Below are 20545 nucleotides of genomic sequence, written 5' to 3'. Positions count from 1 at the left end.
AACAAAATTATTTTCATTTAAATTAATATTTATAGGGTCAAGTACATTTTCCATAATATCATTTAGTTCTTACGTCTCCTCAAACTTTTTTTCTACATATCAGATATACTTACTTCACTCTGCAAATAAATGTTTCGTATATTTAAATGTTGAAGTCTTATTACGGCGAAGTACATCACTTTTAATTTGGATAAGAGATTTTACAAAGGGTAAGGTCTGAAGATTGAGGTTCGTTGATTAAATATTTTTAAATTTTTAGAGAAAGTTTCAGGGAAAAAGAAATATTTCTTGTCATTATCGAAAAATTACGTTTTTAATTTTTAATAAAAATGAATTATTTAATAGTGCGACAAATATTGTTAATTTATTTGGAAGGTTCTTACAATAACTTTACAATAACTTTTCAATGACAGCTTTGTTTTTGGTTTCTTTCAATTTATTTTATATTGTAATCTACTATCCGTTAGATCTACAGTACACATGATCATCTATGTAGCAGACCAATAAGATTCTTTCGCAGTCACGAGGGTTTATTTATTTAAAGTCTTTCTGTGAGTTAAATGGGCTATAGTGTTTTTAATTCTTCTTAATTCGATTTAAGTAAAATTGTAAGAGAGTGCACTGATTTCTCAAAGAGTGCGAATAACTGCTACTATTTGTTACTACTCACTACTTTCTAAAAAAATCTAGTATCAAATATGTCTGCTGACGATAAAGTGTTTTTGATATCGTCAAGAATAAGGTGAAGTTGTTACTGTGTAACTGTATACAGTTGTTACGAAAATAAGTTTTTTTTAAGAAAAAGGAAAGGTAACAAATATTTACATTTCGGGATTCAAAATGCCTCTTGATCAAATACAATATTCTGAAAAATACAGCGACGATAAATATGAATATAGGTTTGTATAAAAATACCATACATTTATATTAAAATGTTAAACAAATAATTGATATATCAATTGAAGATTTTAGTATTGTAGCAAGTTTGTATGTGCATTGATTGTATATTTAACTTTAATCTTCTTTGTTTGATGCAAAATTGAAGTAACTACAAAGTGGTTATGCTACTGAATAGTAGCTAAAGTAAAATAATTGTTTTTCAATAGCTTAAAGATATTTAAATAGTAATTTATACTAATATAAATGTCATAAATAATTTGTGTAACATAAAGATATAAGTAATTTTTTTTTGGGGTTGAATTTAAAGTTGCACAAATACTTTGAATCATCAGCGACTGGATACTATTGGTTAAGTGGTTGTCCTTAGATAATTTTCTAGGTGTGGGTGTCTTTGAGTAGTTGTATTATCTTGTTCATGTTGTCTTGTGTACTGAATGCTTCTTTCAAACTGATGGGTATTTGATGCTATAGACGAAGTATTTCCATGTATTTGCAGGTGAGGATTACGCGTTTGATTGTTAACTTTTGATTATATGTAAAACAATTGAGTGCTGTGGTATTCTTGAATTATGTGTATCCTATTTTGATTTGAATAGTTTTTACTTCATTCATTCCATTGAGGATTTTTCCTGTAGGTGGTTGTTAGAAGTCATCTATTAATCCATGAATTTTTATTATTCTTTCTTTTTTCATTTTTCGTTCCATTCCTTTGTATGTAATAAAAAGGTGTTTTTTTTTAAATCTTGAAATAAAAAATGAAATCGTTAGTTCATGCTTTGTGATGGTATTAGATGTTTTTTAGTTGCTTCGTCAGACTTTTCATTTCTTGAAATACATTGGAGGGATGGTATTTGTTATATTATTTTTTGGTCATTTTTTGCTTTGCATAGATTTCTCATATCACTTTCAAAAATCCATTGTTCTCTTGGTTATTTTGTGCTTCTCCAATTGCACTTCTTGAATTGTAATAGACTATAGTTTTCATAAGTTGTTTTATTTTTTTGAATTTCCAATGTCTTTCGAATTGCTAATGATTTAGTAGTAAAAATGCTAACTTTATGGGAGATGTTATATTTGTTCTCTTCATCATTGCAGATAACAGATTGTTGTATTGGTTGTAAAAGGAATCAGAATTTTATATAATAATAACAAGATTAAAATTTGTTTAAAATCACTGCTTGTTCATAGGCATGTTATTCTGCCAGTTGATTTAGCGAGGCATGTTCCAAAAACACATCTTATGTCGGAAACTGAATGGAGAAATTTGGCAGTTCAACAAAGTCCTGGTTGGGTCCATTACATGATGCATGTACCGGGTATGTAATTCAAAAATATTTTTATTAAAGTATTAAAAAATGAAATTGAATAAAAAAATATTACAAAAGTATTGTTTTCTATATTGTAGTTATAAAATGCTAAATTTTATTTTAATGCTTTGTTTTAATCCTACATTTCATGATACAAATAAATAACATTGAAATATTTCTCATTATACCCTTATATCCTATTTTGCATTGAAGTATAAATTAATGGTTTAGAAAATTGTTGACACATGTAATGTTTATATGAAACAAATTTGTTTTAATCATTATGTATAAAGTGATATACAATTTTAATACCAACTTTTAAAAGTGTTCAAGACTTAATTAATTGATAAGTATTCTCTAAATATTTAATACATCATATTAAATTGAATATCTTTTCCATTATGACACATATATTGAATATATAAAATATATTCTTATTTTACTGTCTCATTAGGCTTAGTTAATTCATAAAATAATTATATAATTGTTTAGTAGTAGGTAAGAGAATTATAAATTTAAACTGATATTGCAACAGAAAGAATGCTAAAATGCAAGGACATATGTAGGTGAGAAGTACACTATGCATATAATATACATATGTTGTTTAATTGTATAATTTGAAATATTTGAAAATTTGTGTAAGCAAATATCAAATTGAGAAAAAAAGATTTGTACAATATTTATCTATTAAATCTATTATTTATAAAATAATAAAAATAGAATAAAAAAAAATATATAAAAGAAATCAGTCTCAGTGTCTCATAACAAATATAAGTATTAAAAGTATTTGTTATAATATTCCAAACATTTAAAAATTTTTCAGCATATTATAATATATTAAAAAACTAATTTACTTATATTTATGAAATTCTCTGAAACAAGGAGTTAAACACAAGCCAGGTTTTGATGGACAATCTGAACAGTGATAAATTGTATCCAATCTAATATTTTTTTTATCATTACATAATTTACATCTTCTTCTCATAATTCTATTGTTTGCACCCTTAGGAAGTAATTCTGGTAAATGTACCTTAAATTGTGGTGAAAATGATGGAATATTTTGATCTGGTGGAGGCAATAATGTTGAAACAATTTCAAACTGGAAATCATGCAAATCTTTTTTTATAGCTCCACTATATTTATTATAAAGAAAGTGAGCATTATTGAGCATTATATGCATTATACGTATGCCCAATTTCTTGTACCACTGTAGAGTTTTATGCGTTAAAGGATAATATGATAGCATCTGATCTTGTCTATCAACTTTCTGCATATGTTTGTTATATTCTACAATGAGTTTTGGTTTTTTCTTTTCCTCTCCCTGTTTATTTTTAACATTCACAAGTTCCCCTCCAAATTCACTTGAAATGCTATAAGTGTTCTTTCTATCTTTCCATTTACAGCAACAAACTCCTTGTTTGTTATATTTATATACAAATTCCCCTATCTGTAATTTTTTCTGTATTACCTCTGGTGGGTTACCTATTTTCTTTGGTTGTAAACTTCCTGTACAATAGGTTTTATTTGCAAGAAGATCATTAACTAGTGATACACTACTATAATAATTGTCCATAAAAACTGCATAACCTTGGCCTCTCTTTCCATTTAATAATTTGTTGACAATTGTTCTGATGTAATCCTTATCCCCCAAATTTTCATCATTTGAACTCCCATGTACATGTAATTTATTAATTATACCAGATGGTTCAGATAATGTGTGTAACTTTATCCCATATTTGTGTTTCTTATTACTTGTATAATTTCTGGAATTCAATTGCCCTCCCCATAGAATTACACTTTCTTCTACTAAAAGTTCTCTAAAAGGACTATAAATTTTATCCATATTTTGATTGAAATAATCAATTATAGTAGTTATTTTACGTAAACTATCATCAGAGTGTTGTAACCGATCAAAATGAAGACACCTCAAAAGCAATAAGAAGCGGTCACGACCCATAAATTTTCCAAAAGGTAGATTAAACAAATAATGTTTCCTCCAACAATCATTCATGCGATTTATTCTGATAAGTCCCATCAAAAATAGTATTCCCAGAAAAATTTTTATTTCATCTACAGTGGTGTCTTTCCAATCAGAAATTCGTGCTCTTTCTCCACAATCTTGTAAAAATACAATTTCAGCATATGCATTAGTTTCTGCCACTAAAAGTTCCAAAAATGTTGATGTAAAAAAGAGGGAAAAGTAAGAAAAAGGTGTTTGTTCTTGTACTGATCCCTTTAGCCCTGGATTTCCAACAAATTGTATGCAACTTCTTTGTGGAGGATCATCCGACCATTCTTCAATGCCTAACGCAATTTCAGCAAGAAAATTAAACTCATCTTTATCAGAATTATCATCGTCTTCGATTGAATCTTCAGAAACTAATACACGTTCATCGTCAGAAAAATGACATTCTTCTGATTCTCTTTTAATTTCTTCTTGAGGAAAGGCTTTACGATCATTTGATTTTTTTCTTTTTTTTATATCTGGTTGAGAGCCACATGTAGACCGTTTACCATCAAAAGACATCTTCTGAAATATTAATAAATAATAAACAGTCAGTAATGAGTGAAATTGTTGTTTTTTAAAATTCTTGAAAATTTTTCAAGTAATATAAATATATTCATAATTACGAAATAATAGAGAATAAACTTATTCTTTTAAACATTGTTTTTAATCTTAAATTTCAATTTTAATGGAAATTAAATTATGATAATGTGCAAATTATGTAAAACCATCAATTTAAAACTTGTTTAAAACAATCTTATAAGGATTAAGTTAAGAAATTAATTAAAATTTAAAACAAAAAGTTATGAATTTTCCAGAATGGATTGTTTAACTTTAAATATTCATTTTAGTTAAAATGTAAAAGAAAATGTAACTTTATATACCTATATTGTAAATAAAATAATGCAGTGAATTTGAAAATAAACTGATAGTTATTTAGTTAATTTAAACCTCAAAAAAATAATATACAAATAGAAAAATAAATAATCATTTGCTTACCAATAGTAATGTTGTAATGGTATAATAACGCAAAATCACCGTCGTTAAGTTCTTTCTTTCACTTGAAACGGTAATTGATATAAATAATACTTATTTATAAACATGTTTAAATATGAAGAAATATATGGAAGAAAGATTTATCTAATGAAATATTTTACACCGGGAATCAGCGATCTTTATGAGGGACAAAATTAGTTGAAATTGAACGTAAAACTGGAACTGTAAGTGAAATTTTTCTGCCTTTAAGTGGAACATCACTGCATACGTGTACTACTATGCAGGCTCTTTTCATGGCGGGCGGTACCCCCTCTCTTTCGTAGACAGCAAGGGCAATGCTCAACGCCTCTAGGGCGTTGCCCGCCCAGTGCAATCAGCAAATCTTCATAAAAGCGTTTCGTAATAAATGTATTAAATGAATTTAAAAAAATATGATCAAAATTATGTCAGTTTGATTTCAATACACATATCTTTACGTTTTCATCTATAAATTTTAACACTGAATACGCAGAAATACGTTAAGACGATCGCGATGAAGAAAAAGAATGTTTATGATTAAATTGTAAATTTAATAAAATAGTATCAATTATATTAAATATAAATTATTTCTAGAACCTCATGTGCTACTATTTCGTAGACCAAGGACCGATGTTTTAACAACTACAAGAACAGCACCTTTTCGAAGAGAATACCAAAGTGTATATTGCGTTTGAAATCTGTGTTTAGTAAAGTATATATGAAATGTAATAAACTAAGACAAACCAGAAGAATTATAGCCTGCCTGACAGTTGCGGTGGTTTAATCATTACATTCATGTTTTTTAATTATTCTTGTTACATTTAATATGATAATTGTTTTTTTATTAATTTTGAGGCACGACATTTAAAAGAACAAATTTTATATGTAACAAATAGGTATTTGAAATGTTAGTAACTGATATCAATATTCTTCTATGCAATAAATATATATAATTAATTTTTTTAATTTTTACACATTTGTGAAATTTACAACAATATTTAATTAATCATTGTTCAGAATAAAGTATAAATTATGTATATTAATAATTGACATAAAATATTCAGTTCCACGATGAAATGTTAATATTATAAAATATGAAAATAAATATTTTTTTTATAAGCTTACAAAATTTGTTTAAATACTATTGATTAGAAATTATACAACGCCCTGATTTTATAATTTTTTTCAAGAAAACTAATGTGATACACAAATATATTGTTAATATAAATTTTATGATCAAAGTTAAGTAGCATAATGTAAATAAATGTGACCATGAATTATGATTACTAAATTATTTTGAAATTGTAATATTGATAGGTTAACAATATAATTACATTAAAATATAATAAATTAAGTCCGTTTAATGAAATATAATATACAAAAATATACTGTATTTTTTGTACATATATATTTATATATTTATTATTGAATTTATTTGTATTAATAATGCTTTAAACAGAAGATACATTTTTGTCCATAAGTAATCTATATTAGATACCGACAAGATTTAAGGAAATATATTAGTGAAATGTATACCAATAAAATATGTATCTTACTAACTCATAATTTTGTATAATGATAGGTAAACAATTTTCATTATTATTGATAATAAGTAGAATATTGACAAAATTATTTACTGAATAGGGAAAGTCATTTATATAAGAATTCATTAAACAAATATCATGTTTCCTTGATTAATTATATTTATTATTGATTGACTTTACAAACAGTTTTTTAGGAAACCAATTTTCTTTTGATACATTTACTTAAGCAAGATAGAAGTTGTATATTCGATTTAAAAAATTTGGTAGTATTTTTACAGATGTACAATCATTTTCTATTATGTTCACGCGAGTTAAGAAGGAATCGCTTTTTCGCTAACAGTGACCATGCATCTGCATAATGAAGCCAAGTTTTCTTTTATGAGTGCAGATTTGTAAATTTGATAAAGATTATGTAATTAAAAATTATGAATTAATTTGTTTTTTACTTCTTAACAGTTATCTAGAGAAAATTTACTTTATTTAATACAAAAACTGAAGATGAATTATCATTTGTGTTTCAAAAGAAATGTCATAAGTTTCCCATTGTTTGAAAACCCATTCGAAATAAAAATCCATATAAGACTTATACAATATATTTTGAATTTTCAGAGCTCTATTACTGAATTTTTACCACAACTAAGTATATTATTTTCCTACTAATTCATAAAGTACAAAGATAGGATATGGACAGGTAGTAAATAAAAAGCAGTCTTTAATATCGTATAACATTAATTCTATGTTTTAAGTGACTCACTAATTAATTTGAAATGACATTAAGAAGTTATCTCACGAAGTTTAAACCAATGACCACATTCACAACGTCGTGTCATGCCTTCGTGTAACCACATCCAATTTACATGAGACGTATCTTCTTCGCAAACACAGCCAATAATACGACTTTTGAATACACTGGGTACTAGATTTGGATTTTGTTGTGTGCTGGTATTTGATATTGTTATAGCTTTCATGTGATACGGATCCTAAAACAGAAAATTATATAAATTAGAGTTTGTAATCTTAAGTATTTAATATAAAAAAGTTTTTAAATAAAATTTAGAAATACATTTTTTGCTTAGTTACTATTAACTTGATTTATAATACTTTATGTATGAAATGCATGAAATAATCTTTTTAGCTACTAAGAATTAAAATATATTTAAGAAATATAAAAATAAAAATGGATACTATACAAACATTTATATAAACTTATTATCAAAGAAGTAAAATTTAATACTTTTTTATTTAAAACAATTTTCAGTGTGCATGATAATATTGGAGAAATGAGCATACCTTGCTTACATAAAATTTTATGCTACTCTAGTTCAAGACTAATATAATTTTAAAACAAAGATTTACTCTGATTAACAAATACTAAATTTTGAAATTAATACAAAAGACTGTATTAATTTATGCACAAAATTAGTAGAAAATACTATATTTCATAAATAATACAAATGTATGATAAAAAAGTAATCGATTAAAATTTTATTGGTTTATTGTATATATTATTTTATGGATGAAATAATACGCTACTTAATATTTTTTATTACAGTGACAAAAATAATATATATTATACGAGTAAGAAATGTCATTATCTCGAATTTTGTTACGCATTATAAAAACTTACAAAATTGCCAGCAGCTGCAGCAAGTAATTCTTGTTTCTCAAGTCCAGTAGCATGATCCAATGGATCGGTTAGATCTACAAGGAATTTCATTTATACACAAAGCAAGAAGACACATAGTATAATATTACGTAATACGAAGAGGCAAGAAGCTCAAGTTTGACGATTTTTTAAAATTAAGAAGAAAATTTATAATTTACCTTTATTTGATGCACGAGCAATAACGCTACGAGAGATCCCACGTCGACATGTTCGAAAAACAGCACGACTGTATAACCATACCATTTTGCAGATTATTACGTATACCAAACGGTCTTTAAGGTACAAACAGGTCACACGAAAATGCCGAAAGAGAATCAACCTCGATCATAGTTCTCTATCGATTGACAGAATGGCGTATTTTCATGATAATCACGATGGCGCATGTGTAGAATATTTTGCCAACTTTAAAAAAAGATACAAGCGCCATACTTGTGCATAGAGGGCGTGTTTCACATTGTGCAGGTCCTTTAGAGTTCGATTCTTATATTGGCATTCATGTCTACTTCTACTTTTAAAAATAATTAATAAACAAATTTCGAGAATGGAATTCCAAGAACTGAAATTCTATGAATAATTATCGTTTTACAGGTGTTTATGAATGTTCTGTCTAGAAGAATAATTAATTAAACGTTAACTAATCCAACTTTTACGGGTACCGTGTAAATCATAGGAATTAAACAAATGTAAAATTAGTGTATCTAATAAACAATAATTACTTTTCACGTTTTAAAGCGTTAAAAGACACGTCAGAAATCATCTTTTACTGCGAATCTCGATTAAATTGTAAAAGTTGTCACTGTTTGAAATGGCGTTTAGCCTATAAAAAATTGAATTAGTAATTTATTGCACAGGACATCGAATAGTATAATCATTTTCCATTAAAACTAGCGAAACTGCATTAAAAAGGGATGATTTCTGACGAAGTTATGGCCATTTTACAAAATTCTTGTATTTTCCGGTTACCCCAATGTTCGCAGTTTCTTCATTACTTGAGTACTGTTGAAATATTTATGCAAGTCTTTTATTATTAACATATGCAAAGTGTATATTTATGTCAATTATCAATATAGATTCAGAATGTTTCGCGTGTTTTTTAATTGCAACATTGTTTGCGATGTAATTTACAAATAAAGTATTTATTAATAAAACTATAGGACTTAAGCTACTTATACCCAAATACATCGGTACTCCTATTGGGTAGCCATTTAGTGGAGAACCCATCGAACTACTTTTACATTTAAAATTTATTGCTCGTTTTAAAAGAGTTTGCAAACAATTGTTAAAAATCCTCTGTACATTTTCTGAGGTGTATAATTGGTGTGTTAAATATATTTTTAATATTAGATTTGATAACATAAAATGTTTTTTAAACGTAGTATAAGAATTCGTGATAATTTATGGAATTTTTCAATTGCTAATGATTCTATAGTATGAATTTATTCAACCTAGGTTTCTAAAGTTCTCCTACTAGTTGTTTATCTAAAAAAGCGAATTGAATATGCTAGAATACGAATATAGTCCTTGTGGCGGTATCTTACTGCGAAAGTAAAAACTATTCCTCGACAAACTTTGCCGAGTAGCCATAGATCGCGCCACTTGTATTATCTGTGCAAAAAAAAAAAAAAAAAAAAAAATTATCTTATTAAGTGATTTTACAAGCAAATATTAGAAATCCTCTATACATATGTAATAATTTATATAATTTCCTACGAAGATATAAAAATTTTATTTTGGTATAAATTATATTTATAAATTAAAAAAAATACCTTTATGCTAGATTATATATATTAGATAAATATTCTACAATCATGAATAATAATAAGTATTAAAATTGAGTCAGATCTACAGTTATGCGCTCATAAATATAATATTATAGCTTCTTTAGAAACATGGTTAATCTCTGACGATAATTTTTTTATTAACAGATTTCGATATAGTCAGATTTGATAGAGTTAATAACAAAGGAGGTGGTACTATTATTAAAAAAATGTGTTATCTTTAATAAAATTGATCTAAATTTGAATTTAACTAGCCTACAGTTAGGCTCTGTTATTGTAGATGTTCATCTTGGCGAAATTCTTTTGACAGTTTGTTGTAAAAGTCCCGTAATTAATAATAACATTACAACAAATAAATGGACCATATACCACTTTACTTCGATTCGAAACCAAAATTGATTTCTATAGATCAATTAATGATTTATATTGAATATAAAAATGCGTATTGTAATAATAACATTCGTAACATACGTAAATGTTAATAACACGCGCTTTGGAATAATAATTCGTTGAAAATGTCAGCCTTCACAGATTTCTTATTTAACGTAATTGAAATATTTATTAGCAATATCTTTGAGTATACGATGGTTTGAATTGTTACATTCGGTTAGGTCAAACAAAGGCAATCGAAGTAACTGCAAGTCATCTTCTTGGTGGTACATACACTAGGTCGTTCAATAAGTGTTGTCGTTTTTTCCATTGTAAAAAAAATACTATGACACTTCAACTTTGAACAACGAGTCGACGTTGATCGACAGATCTACATGAAACTTCACACATGTTCATCAAACAGTAGTACCATCTTTAGAAAAATAAAACGACGAACCTAATAGCTTCATTTCTTATCGATCGACAAAACTTATCGAGCAACCTATTAGATTTCCCTATGACGGGTCTTTTGTCACTTAAATGTAATAGGAGTCAAGCCAAGGCTTGATATAAAATTATAGATCGTTCATCAGAATTACTTCTTTAAGGAAATAACGAGAAAGATCTTCCCTTATAACTGTGCGAGCCGAAGTAATGCGCGTAATCACTTCAACATTAACCGTAGTATAGGTTTGGGATCGGCGCAAATACTAGGTTGTTCAATAAGGTTTGTCGTTCGATAACAATTTTGAACTTATTGAACAGTACTAAATTGAACAGTAGTATAATACATTGGACAGTACTACATTGAACAGTAGTACATTGAACAGTAGTACATTGAACAGTAGTACATTGAACAGTACTACATTGAGCAGTATTACATTGAACAGTACTACATTGAACAGTACTACATTGAACAGTACTACATTGAACAGTAGTACATTGAACAGTACTACATTGAACAGTAGTACATTGAAAAGTAGTACATTGAACAGTAGTACATTGAACAGTAGTACATTGAACAGTAGTACATTGAACAGTAGTACATTGAACAGTACTGTTCAATAAGTTTTGTCGTTCGAGAAACCTATTACGATACAACCTATTACGTGACTGCAAGTTTCAAGTTGGAAACAGAACTGAACTCCTTTATTCAAGAGTTTTTCTATCATGACTTTGGGCAGGGGTTTGCCGTGTATGTGACCGAGGGTGCGTAATTATTATTATTAAGGTATACTTCGATTTCGGATTATTAATGTCTACCTCGTATGTATCTCGAAAAAAAAAACCAATCGATGAGAAAAAAGAGGAATTTTTAAAATTGACCATACGCGTAGAACAGAAAAAGTCACGAAGTCTTCGAAAAACATGCTGTGGAATTTAAACAAATTTTATTACGAAAGCAGTTGAAACCAGTAATTTTGGTTGGTAAATCTAGTGTTAATTTATCGAATCCCTGCACACACCAGCTAAGCATCCTTGACGCCTTAAAATGTTGTATCGAAAGGAGACGGGAAGACGATAGCATTGCCACAATTTTATGCTTAGGTACTTTTTATTCGTTTTGAAAGTTTCACATATACACGTTAATCGTTAACGACATAATAAACAATGACATGTAGACATTAGAATCTGAGTGGATGCCCGTATCGCGGACCATTGCGAGAAAAAGATGTTTCATAATACGTATCACGTAATAGTTATCATATAATGACCATATATATATGTAACAATATTTATAGACATATACAGACGAACTTTATGCGTATCTGTGTTTTACGTAATATTTATATTTATATTTATATTTATATATTTATATCTATACGTTTGTAACACCGATATGTCATTTTAGGCATGGAGTTTCTGTGTGTTAGTGTGTCTCGTGTATCATCTATGGATCAATCTCGTAAAATGCACGCACGTGTATGCACATACACCGACGAACCAACATTTATCATCATTCGTGTCCGTACTCCACACGGGTTACGTGTTCCTTGCGCGTATCGTTTACACAAATCTCAATCAAAGAGAAGATAACACATAGGTACTCGTAGGTAGCAATGGTACTCGGGGACTATCTATCGTACGCGTGACTATGTTCGTATAAATATTTTGTACGTGTACGTGTCCTTGCGTGGCCGTGTGTACGTGTTACACCAACGTATACACTAACGATAAGGTTGGAATGTCCAAACGAAAATCTTCGAACGAGCAAACAAGCAGACGTTATAAGAGAGCACCGAGATATACACGAGCGAAGACATCCATCGTTTAATTAGATATAAACAGAGAGACAGAGAGAGACACGTAGTAAAGCTCCGTTTCTTACATACGACAAACGGAGTAAAGGTCCTTCTTCTCACTTGTTTGCCTCTATTCCGGTACTTGTTTCCTTAGCCTGACACGTTTATTACGGTTACAAGTGTCTACGCGTATATATATCCGTTGTCTATGAATGCGTCGACGAAATGTTCTCAGAGTATTACGCGCTATAATCGAAATAAATATATGTATATATATTTATATATATATATATATATTTGTATATATATATATGTATATACATAAATACATACATATACATATACATATACATATACATATATATATATATACATATGGCTATGCCGTGAACGGCTCGTCGGCTGCGCCTGCAACGACCCGACCACTGTAAGACACTGTACAAAAATACCGCTTATAATAATTAGTAATAATAACAACGCAGCCGGCGAGACTACAACTACGGCCATCAGAGATATGTCTCGACATGGTTCTTCGGGTGTCCACGGCGCGTGTTACGCGCAATCGACACTCCCGTTTCATCGTTCTACGATCACCTAAAGGATATGTTCCGCTACGCGAGTCAGGAGTCGATGGTGCATCGGGACGGTGAACACTATTTTTCCAGCTGTGATTATACGCGCACCGTGTACGAGATCGGGTATTTATCGGGTAGAAAATTCGTAACCGTATGAAACGTTCTCCGTTTGCTCTTTTTTCTCTATTTTATTTATCCCCCGTTAAGAGGAACAACGGCGTACACGGTGCACCGGTATCGATCGAACGAACGTCTCGAAACAGAGGTATACGCAATGCGTTGGATCTATACGGTTCTATTTTTTTACATTTCACTTGGTCTACTGTCTTGGGATCTCAACTCCCGACTCACCGGGTAAAAGTGCATCTACGCTAACGTTAGTTACTATTCTTTACTCTCGTGTCTACCGATATCATCATTTTTTTTTTTTGTTCTTTTTTCTTCTTTTCAACTTTCGATCGTTCGCGAACCGTCGTTCCCGAACGAGTTTACGATCGGTGTATAAACTGTCCGCCAATTGGCTGAAATTAATCTCGATATGCCTCCTGCGGATCCTAAGCTAATTGTAGGGCCTGCAGAGAATCGCACTCGGCGTACCGTTTCGATCTAATTCAACGTTTACCAATTATTCACCGAGGGAAGCGAACACGAGTAAATCTTTCGATACAAATGACCGAGAAACGGGTCAAAGAAAACTGTAAGAAGAGAACAAAGAAATCCAATCGATCGCGTCTAATATGTTTGCTCTCGGAACGACGGCGCTCGAACGACCACCTCGAATTTTCGTATCGATGAAACTTCTTAGAAAAAACATCCAATGCGTATATGTATGTATGTATATAATATATAGGTATATAATATATCTTTGATGATCGTAATAATGTGTATATATTATACGTAACGTACATATATTATATATATATTAACAAATAAATTCTCTTAAATCTCATACGTTCACGATATGTATACGATCTTTAGAGATTTATACCAGTGAAGCCTTAAATCGAGGTAATTAACCGTTATCTTATCTTACAGGTAAAATTTGGGCGTATAAATGATATGTGTATGTTGTGTGATATCGACACGGACCTTCGTCCCTCGACCGAAGGAGAGAATTTTCCCGTTACTTTCATCGTGTTTTTTTTTCTTCATTTTTTTTTTGTTTTTTTTTTTTTTTTTCATTTTCCCGGCACGCAACGAGATATCGTTCGGAGTATTTTCCATTTCGAAAAATTCCCGGTTATCGCGCGACACGTGCATACGGTGTCGTTTACGCGACTCGTAGCGAGATCTCGTCGACGAGTTCACCACGTGTCCAGTCGATGTTCCAGAACGATGGGTAAAATAGCAAAGTGGGGTGTATCCCGTGTATCTAAGGGTCGAAGGGATCGGTAAAAATCGACGATCCCCGATTCTCTCCTTCGATTTTCATCGGAATTCGCGGATCGCGTCGCGACGTACCGTTATAACCTAATTCCGATATGCAATTATTACTCGTAACGTTAATGCCTTAAAAGCTATCGTACGTCTCGACCATCTGTCGTGAAACACAGTTCACCTTCGCTGAACGCTGCCCTCGTGCGCGATAACGAACGTCTCGCGTAGCGCTACGATTCGCGAAAGGTGTTCGACGATGTTCTCAGTTCACTTCGACGAACATTCTACCGGCGACTGATCAACTCGATATGTATATATATATATATATATATATTTCTATAGTACGGGCACGTGCGACGATGTTCGACGATATTATTCGTCGTTTTATTACTTTCATCGTTTCGCGTAACGACACCCTCGCGTTTATCGAAAAATATCGCGAGTGTACTCGACGCTTCTAAATCTTACTTCGAACACATCTCGCAACATGGATTACAAGCAGACGCGTTCGTACGTCACAATTCAAGCGTAACCGTGAGCGAGGGGAGGTGATTGGTGCGCGATGTCGGAGCCTCGTCGAAATTAACGCGGTCGTAAAAAGCATTACTGCGACGTAGTACACCGATTCGAGACGTTTCGCTGTTTGGTCGCTGCGTTGCTGAAAGACGATGTAATTTCATCACGCGCGTGAGTGTCCAGGGAGCAGTAGAGCCACGAAACGGTACCAATGGTGCCGTTTCAATGATCACGTTCCCGGTCTACCGGAATTGACAAGTGTCCGTTTCCTGTTGAGTACATTACGCTCCATCAGCAAGTCGTTATTTCATTTCGACCGGTCGGTCCTTTGTGAATCGAGTTAACCGTTTGAACGATCTCAAGATATTCACGGCGAAGACCGCGCGAGACGATAAAGAACTCGGTCGGGAAGATCGATCTCTCGGAGCTCTGTTCGTCACGAACGTTGAATAATGGGTCGTTCGATACGTTTCGTCGTTCGATAAAACTTATCGAACGACCTATTGTTTCGTACGGTCGATTGTCGAGGTAAAGAACGCGATCGATTTTAAGTACGAAAACGATACATCGAATTACGAGAGAACCGTTCGATGAACGAACGAAATTCGAAAAGGCGAATCAACGGTAGAATTACCAAAAGGGTGACTTGTTTCGAACTTCCCTTTGAAATTACTCGATCATTAACGGTGTCTTCGTCCACGATATTCGTGGACAATTATCAAAACTGATACTCGTAAATTAATTTGCCCTTGTCTAACTTCGAAGATACGTGTGTGGTCCGATACAGATAGCGATACGTTCTATCGGTTGGTAGTTCTAGCGTTGAAAGAATATAATATCGGTGAAATTTGACAGAGTCGGTATATTTTATTTTTTATAAATATTGTTTCGTATCGTAACAGTTATCGATCCGTTTGACCGTGGAATTTTCTCCAACTTCTCAGCGATAGCTTAAAACGAAGAAAAATATACGAGAAGCGTTTTTCTATTATCTCTAACGGTTTGTCGCGAAAGATTGTGACGCACGAAGTTCAACATTGAGAATGTCGATGACTCGTCCCGACGGTTCAGGAACGCGTTGATATGTATGAGACGAATGCCCGCGTCACATAGAACGATGGTTACACTACGGACATTCGAATTCCCTACAGAGTATACTACGAGTCTCGCCTCGTCGCGAGTTTAACAGACATCCAGAAAACACTTGGCAACGATCTTGATATGTAACGTTCGGTGAACAAAGGCTCGCGCGAACATCGCGATCGCCGAGCCCCCTTATCACCCTGTTATCGTACGTCACGATCGAGATTATTTTTCATTCTCGTCTCGGAGATTTGTAACCACCGAGCGCGATTTCCGATCCCACGATCGATCGTACGTTCGCACATCGAATCGAACATCGCGATCGAGGTTCGATCGATCAGACGCGACGAACGAGATGCTTGGCAAAAGTCTCGTATTCTCGTCGTGTTTGTGAATCGAATCGTCTTCCAGATCGTGTGGATCTTTCTCGATCGAGTTCGACGTCGAGTCGGTGTCGCGATCGATATTTCGAGACGTTCGTCGATCGTTGATCCTTGATCGATTTCCAATCGGATGATAGTTTTATAACATTGTCGCGCTATTCTCGAGCAATATAAACAGAGAATCGAATACTTCGATTGAGAAACAAAAAATCACAACGAGGTAGCTCGAAACATTCTTCGTTGCGAGTATAGTCACTTTGGTGCTCGTCAGCATCACGAATATTCAATAATTTATCATTTCTCTGACTCGCAAAAATCCATTGATGTATAATTAATGGAACGTTTCCTTGGCTATCGTGATCGTACATCGACGCGTAAATTTTAACGTCTCTTTTACAGAATATCCTCCGTAGAATTTATAATAATTTTTAATTTGCCCAGCGAAAGCTCGTCCAATAGGATTCGCTGATCTCGGCGAGTAGTTCGACAAACGGATCAACGATCGATGTCAATCGTCTCGATTTTTCCTGTTCTCGATCGCGCGACGAATCGTGTCGCGAATACCTTGTTCGTCGATACATTCGCGATGGACGATCATCGATTTTGGCGAACAAGTCCACGTGAGACGAATGTGTTCGGATCGTGCCACGTCTCCGCGATCGTGACACGATCGCTCGGTGACGAGTGATTCACGAACGATTCGAACACGCCTACGGTGTTCTCGAGTTTATTCGAGATACTCGTGGCGTTCTGTGTTTATACGAACTCTTACAGCGTTCCCGCGTTTACTCGAACACCTACGACGTTCTCGTGTTCACTATAACGCCTATGGCGTTCCCGCGTTCGTTCGAGACACCGATGGCGTTCTCGCGTTCGTTCGAAATATCTATAGCGTTCTCGTGTTCACTAGAACGCCTACAGCGTTCTCGCGTTCATTTGAACACTTACGGTGTTCTCGTGTTCGCTATAACGCCTATGGCGTTCTCGCGTTTGTTCGAAACACCGATGGCGTTCTCGCGTTCGTTCGAAATATCTATAGCGTTCTCGTGTTCACTGGAACGTCTACAGCGTTCTCACGTTCATTTGAACAGTTATGGTGTTCTCGCGTTCATTTGAACGCTTACGGTGTTCTTCGTTCGAACACCAATGGTGTTCTCTTGTTCACTAGAACGCCTGCAACTTTCTCTCGTTCGTTCGAACGCCCACGACGTTCTCTTGTTCACTAGAACGCGCCTGCAACTTTCTCTCGTTCGTTCGAACGCCCACGACGTTCTCGTGTTCACTAGAACGCCTGCAACTTTCTCGCATTGGTTCGAACGCCTACGACGTTCTCGTGTTCACTAGAACGCCTGCAATTTTCTCGCGTTCGTTCGAACGCCTACGACGTTCTCGTGTTCACTAGAACGCCTGCAACTTTCTCGCGTTCGTTCGAACGCCTACGACGTTCTCGTGTTCATTAGAACGCCTGCAACTTTCTCGCGTTCGTTCGAACGCCTACGACGTTCTCGTGTTCACTTGAACACCTCTGGCGTCCTCGCGTTCGTTACAAACATCTGTGGTGGTCTCGTTTACATTCGAAACACCTACGATGCTCTCGCGTTCGAACACCTGTGGCGTTCTCGCGTTCGAGAACAGGGGGAAATGAATTATTCAGGGATCGGTAACCGTGACGATGGTCGAGGGTCGCGCCATTGGTCGCAGTTAGAGGACCACGGCGACCACGGCCAACACCTGGAGCATCGTGTCCACGTAGAGGAGGTCGCTGCTAGCCGACGAGGACGTTCTACCGGCGTTCTTCCCCACGCAGCCCATTCTCTCCAAAGGTATGTTCTGCACAGCGTATTCCCGGTGCTCGTTCGTCATCGTGCACACGGTACGCTTCTTCGACATTCTCTCGTCGTCCTTGTCGCGCAGGTTGCCCAGCCAGGCGGAGTACCATCGCAGCTCGCAGTCGCAGATCAGAGGATTGTCTAGGGAACAAACGCGTAAAGTGAACCCAGTGCAATCGCCTATGGAGATTGCAGGGAGAGACCTGGTAACTTGAGATTTTTAACCCTTTCGTCTATAATATCGTGCGAAACTCGTGGTAACTGTTAAGTATAAGAGTCTTGTAACGTTCGTACGTTCGAGTATATTTTTTTGAAAATATTGAAAGGAAATTGTACAATGTCTTGGAAAAGAATATTTAGCTTTCAGGAGGACATTGAGGGTTGTGATCGATTTTTATGTCGATTGTAACACGCGTTATCGAAACTTGAATAGTAGAGCAAGGGGTTAATATTGAGATGTACTTTAAAAATCTACACTTTTTGGGAAAGTATATTTTACGAGGCGTTTGTTGATACAGTTTGTAATTTAAATTCGGGACAAGAACGATGTGGTTTTGAAAGTTCGTTGATAAAAATTTTGATACCTCGGTTGGTACGATTGTGGGTAAATTTATGGTGGGTAATATGTGGAAGCGATTTACAAGCGTGAAGCTCTTTAAATGTACGGTTCGAGGTAACCAGAAATTTTAATGTAATTGAAATGTCCTTGGATGTATGCAAATTATGTAAAATGTTGAGAGTATATACGTCTCGAGAAATTATATTTTATGGCATCGCTCGATTCTGTCGTTGTAGTTTTTAATGTAAATTTACTACAAGAATAGTTTCGAAAGTTCGTTAAGAAAGAAAATTGATTATTTTGGCTAGTGTAACTATATTGAAATTTATTTTGGATAAAATGTCGAAGTAAATAATAAGCACTGGTGTTAAGAACAGTACCGAATGAATATGTTCTGGTTTTCGTTTCTCGGACGTTTTTCACTGTCTGAAGATTTCCTTCGTATTTGTTCAATTATATTACACATTATATATATTAATGGCTTGGAGCTTCGATATTTGTTCAATTATATTGTGTATATTAACGGCTTGGACCCTCGATATTTGTTCAATTATATTGTATATAAGTAGAAGAAAGAAAAACGAAACGATAAATCGCAAACAAAAATGGCTACAAGAATGCTGCTCGCGATCGAAGGTTATAACGAAAATAGTAATAATAGTTTTAAAAAGTGAGGGCAAATGCTCGACTCACGTGGTTAATTTATACGTTATAACGTATTTGCGGCGAGTCGAATCCCGTGAAAATACAAACTGTATAAAATTATACAAAAATGTGCAACCACGAGTAAAGAGAACGCGTTAGCTTCGATTAATTTTTGATCATCGTTGGTCGCAAACCTTACAAAGTCCAATTAAAACGTCCGACTCGATAATATTCGCAATATTTTCCAAGGTACGATGTTTTCCCACCTCGTAATACATTCGATGCGCGATCTGAATTTAAAAAATTAATTACAGTTAAACTGATCCGTGCGTACCTCTTTGCAAAGAGAAAAATTCAAAAATTCAAAATTTGATTCGACGTTTAAATACGTACGTATGTACCAGGTTGTTCGATAAGTTTTGTCGTTTTTTCCATTGTAAAAAAAATACTCTGACACTTCAACTTTGAACAATCGTAAATATACGAACGAGTCGACAGATCTACATGAAACTTCGCACACGTTCATCGAACAGTAGCACCACTTTTAGAAAAATAAAACGACGAACCTAATAGCTCCATTTCTTATCGAACGACAAAACTTATCGAGCAACCTGTTACAACATACGATTAAGAACATAAACGGACGTGTATCGGTGAATCCACGTAATTAAACTTACTATATTCGATCATTAAATTGTTTACCGGTTATCGAGCCACGTATACGAATCGCTATAGTAAAAAGGTCTGCAACA

At 33.4% G+C, this 20545-nt stretch overlaps 3 protein-coding genes across 6 annotated transcripts in view; 1 reads left to right on the top strand and 2 right to left on the bottom strand.

The window, feature by feature from the left end:
* Nucleotides 1-501: 501 nt before the first annotated feature.
* On the top strand, nt 502-6289 carry LOC143144602 (cyclin-dependent kinases regulatory subunit). Its single transcript, XM_076307189.1, has 3 exons — nt 502-899; nt 2089-2216; nt 5821-6289. The coding sequence occupies exons 1-3, from the start codon at nt 841-843 to the stop codon at nt 5919-5921; spliced, it is 288 nt and encodes a 95-aa protein (XP_076163304.1). The 5' UTR covers nt 502-840; the 3' UTR covers nt 5922-6289.
* A 1192-nt stretch (nt 6290-7481) lies between these two features.
* On the bottom strand, nt 7482-8777 carry LOC143144276 (cytochrome c oxidase subunit 5B, mitochondrial). The gene is made up of 3 exons (XM_076306534.1): nt 8595-8777; nt 8398-8471; nt 7482-7750 (listed from the first exon to the last, which is right to left on the bottom strand). The coding sequence occupies exons 1-3, from the start codon at nt 8677-8679 to the stop codon at nt 7544-7546; spliced, it is 366 nt and encodes a 121-aa protein (XP_076162649.1). The 5' UTR covers nt 8680-8777; the 3' UTR covers nt 7482-7543.
* A 3342-nt stretch (nt 8778-12119) lies between these two features.
* The window catches only part of LOC143144078 (uncharacterized), a 301809-nt gene continuing 293383 nt past the window's right edge, over nt 12120-20545 (bottom strand). For all 4 annotated transcript variants that reach the window (XM_076306102.1, XM_076306101.1, XM_076306103.1 and 1 more), the window contains exon 8: nt 12120-18730. In XM_076306102.1, the coding sequence (XP_076162217.1) occupies nt 18462-18730 (269 nt within the window). In that variant the 3' untranslated portion in view covers nt 12120-18461. The remainder of the gene's footprint in view (nt 18731-20545) is intronic.

This window comes from Ptiloglossa arizonensis, chromosome 3 (genome assembly GCF_051014685.1).
Source record: "Ptiloglossa arizonensis isolate GNS036 chromosome 3, iyPtiAriz1_principal, whole genome shotgun sequence".
NCBI lineage: Eukaryota > Metazoa > Arthropoda > Insecta > Hymenoptera > Colletidae > Ptiloglossa > Ptiloglossa arizonensis.
The sequence above is the reverse complement of the archived record's forward strand: the minus strand, read 5'-3'. Positions and strand labels throughout refer to the sequence as shown.